Source organism: Schistocerca serialis, chromosome 2 (genome assembly GCF_023864345.2).
Source record: "Schistocerca serialis cubense isolate TAMUIC-IGC-003099 chromosome 2, iqSchSeri2.2, whole genome shotgun sequence".
NCBI classification, from domain to species: Eukaryota; Metazoa; Arthropoda; class Insecta; order Orthoptera; family Acrididae; genus Schistocerca; species Schistocerca serialis.
In genome coordinates, this window is record NC_064639.1 from 480,411,622 (window position 1) to 480,414,862 (window position 3,241).

Below are 3,241 nucleotides of genomic sequence, written 5' to 3' on the forward strand. Positions count from 1 at the left end.
TATATTATTCTATCATAACGAGACATTTTCCTTCAGAATTACTGAATGAAATATAGAGAAATGTTTTTTTCTTTTTCAAGAACGTAAGTTACAAATCCTTTTTACTTACCTATGAAACGTAACTGAATTTCGATCTTGATCTCTAAAAGCAACAATTCAGCACCATTGTTATTACTAGTACATAAATATGTGGAGACAGAGCAAATACTTGTAATATTGAAGTTTCGATCTTAGCACAAAACACCAGCGTCATACCAGTGTGGTGTGGCTATTTCGGTTTGATGTTGGCCAAATGAGCACTGCCCTACGTTCACTCCATAGATATTGCTAAACTATGTGGGCAGTAAGCGATGCACTAATCATGGAGCAAGCACCATCTATAATCTCCTTGTAAAATAGTTTCTACCGTTGTCCGCTTACTCCACGCGCCGGCAGTTAAAAGTTTGTGCAAGATAAATTCTAAGTGCATGGCGATGGAAGAGGACACATCCGTTTTGCACCGTCTTTCTGATAGACTTCCTTTCGAGCCAGACAGGCTGGCAGTGCTTTCAGAAATGCTCGCAGCGGTGAAAAGGTTGGAAAAGCACGCACTGGAGGAAAACTTGAGGAGCCTTCAGATCAGTACGATATTCGAGTGCCTGAATAGCAGTAAAATGGACGAAGTGATGATCACAGGAGACATCCTAAGAAGTCTCCTAAACTCGATGGACAGCAGTGAGGTACTCGCCCAATACGGGCAGCTGCTGCAGGAGGCCATCGCACACCCCACAGCAGAGGTGAAGCTCCTAGCCATCAGGGAGCTACTGCGTGCTGCTCAAATGGATTCTCTTGTGCCAGTGCTGCGTGACGACGGTTTTCTTATCACGACAGTGCCTTGTGTTTTTTCCGACAACTCTGCTGTGACCGAAGCAGCAAAGCGTTTCTTTGTCAAGGTGTGCGATACCAAGTCCGGCCTGGACGCATTCTTTTCCGAACCTTTGATGCGCTGCCTGAATCAGTTCATGAGCCACAGTGACGAATATCGTCTCAGGGGCTACGAATTCGTGGGTGACATAGCTGCTAGTTTGGACAGTGCGCTCACGAAAAGCGTCGAGTGTGGTTTCTTGGGCCAGATGCTAGAAGAACTGAAGGGTGACGACGTCCTGTTCCAATTCAACATCCTCTCCGTACTGTCCAAAATCGCTTCGACGGAACACGGATTTTACTACCTGAAGAATGCTAGCTTACTCGCCCACGCCGAAGCCAAGCTATGCACCTCCCACCCTGCAGCACTGGACACCTTCGTCCTCCCCGGCTACGTCAGGTTCTTCGGTAGCGTTTTCTACGCGAGGCCTGCCGAAGCTCACGAGGCGTGCCCTTCCGTGTTGCCGAAGCTGTTCGGAATAGTCGCTGCACCTGACAGCGACCTGTCGCTGCAATCCGTCGCCATGGAAACGATCGGTCACATCGCTGAGCCGGTGGCGGGCAAGCGCGTCTTGGACGGTCTCGGAACGGCCATGCCGGAGCTGATGGCTAGACTCAAGCACTTCGCCAGGACCCTGCCCCTGGAGTACAAGGTCCGCGCTCTGAACGCGATGGCCTGCGCCGTCGATCTGCAACGCAGCGACCAGTCGGCGGAGACTCTGGCGCTGACGAGCCGCTGGTTCTCGACGGAAGCGTCCGGCTCGCCACTGGACGTGGTGGTGGCGTTGTGCAGGCAGCCGTTCCCCGCGCTCAAGATGGCCTGTCTGCAGCTGCTCAGCGTGCTCGCTGGCCAGCCCTGGGGGCTGCAGCTTATCCGCGACTACCCAGGACTCGTCGACTTTCTGCTCGACAGGTCCGGCGAGCCCAGCAAGCTGTGCAAAGAGGCCAAGTACAACGTCGTGCAGACCATCGTCGCTGCGCATTCAGCTCACGAAATATTCGGATTTGAGGCCCTTGACAAAATGAATACCTTCATCCAGCAGGGCCCATTCTACGTCGATCTGCAGGCTGAAGTAGCGTTTGAGGAAGACGAGTAAACTTCACTCCACGCTTTAGCCTTTTTTTCTCGGTCTTTGAAAAAGATTATTCCATAAAAACTCTTGCAAATGATTTTCTACTTTACATTATCCTTTGCAAGCCAACAAAGCTATTCATTTTCTAGTACTTGCTCTTCGTCTATCCATGTAACACAGTACAATTTTCTTGAAACTGCATCTAGCAAACACATTTTCATGATCACACTGCTATCACTATGGTTATGGTGTGATCATATCGTATGCTATATGTAATGCATTTTCGTATCGCGTCCTCATAGCTTTTGCAATGAAATGTAAGTATTATAATTTTTATGTATCTATACTGTAATGACTGATCATATTGTTGAGGATCCATCAAGAGTCATAAAAATAAATACGTAAATAAACGTTAAATCAAAATTTTGGATGAAGCCAGTTTGGACAGCAGATCGTTTTACTTAAGTAGCTATCCATCATAAATAGTGTTATCGAAAGCTAGAAGCTTTGTGAACATAAATTAAAAATAACTGTCACGCAGGTTTTTTTACGAAAAGCGCGACACGTTTCAGAAATTTATTCCATTGTCAAGTACTGTGGCGCTTACACGCGCACATATATAACGCCTGTGTATGCTCTGAATTCTAATGCATTCTTAGGAAATTTCGAAGAATGTTTGCCTATTGAAGCCGCGGGCTGCAAACAATGTGTATCGAACGTGTGATTATCAATCGATCACTGTGGTCACTACAGCAACGACAAAAGGAGAGCGTTACTAAAATATTGTAATTACAAAGGAAACGACTTACCTCACACGTCGTCGATGTTGTCGTCATGAGAAAGTCCATTTGATGTGTATGCTACGGGAAGAATTCCTTTTTTGCCGTAACCTGGGTAGACTCTGCCAATGTCATTCAAAAATATGCATAAAGTCACATTTCCGACAAAAATTCAAACAATTTTCTACTTTGCATAAGCATGGAATTAGGTTCTTCCACGTAAAGCAATAGGCCGAAGAAACGTCTAAAATACCAGACATCCCACTCACTACTGTCATAAATAGTTTGGGTTTCCCTAGCATCTCACAAATAAATAATTTATTATAACGCTCGCCACCACAATCGCGTGATTGATTTAGAATCGCACGTTCGATACATATCTTTTCCAGCCCGCGGCTTCGTAAGGCAAACATTCTTGGAAATTACCCATTCTTACTTCGTATCAGTCACGTGAATCTTATAGCGCAACGATGTTCACAAGAGCAT

General features: G+C 46.1%; 1 protein-coding gene across 1 annotated transcript; it reads left to right on the forward strand.

Annotated features, from left to right (window-relative positions):
- Positions 1-473: 473 nt before the first annotated feature.
- On the forward strand, positions 474-2,000 carry LOC126456104 (26S proteasome non-ATPase regulatory subunit 5-like). Its single transcript, XM_050091859.1, has one exon. It carries the CDS (start codon positions 474-476, stop codon positions 1,998-2,000), a length of 1,527 nt encoding a protein of 508 aa, XP_049947816.1.
- Positions 2,001-3,241: the final 1,241 nt, after the last annotated feature.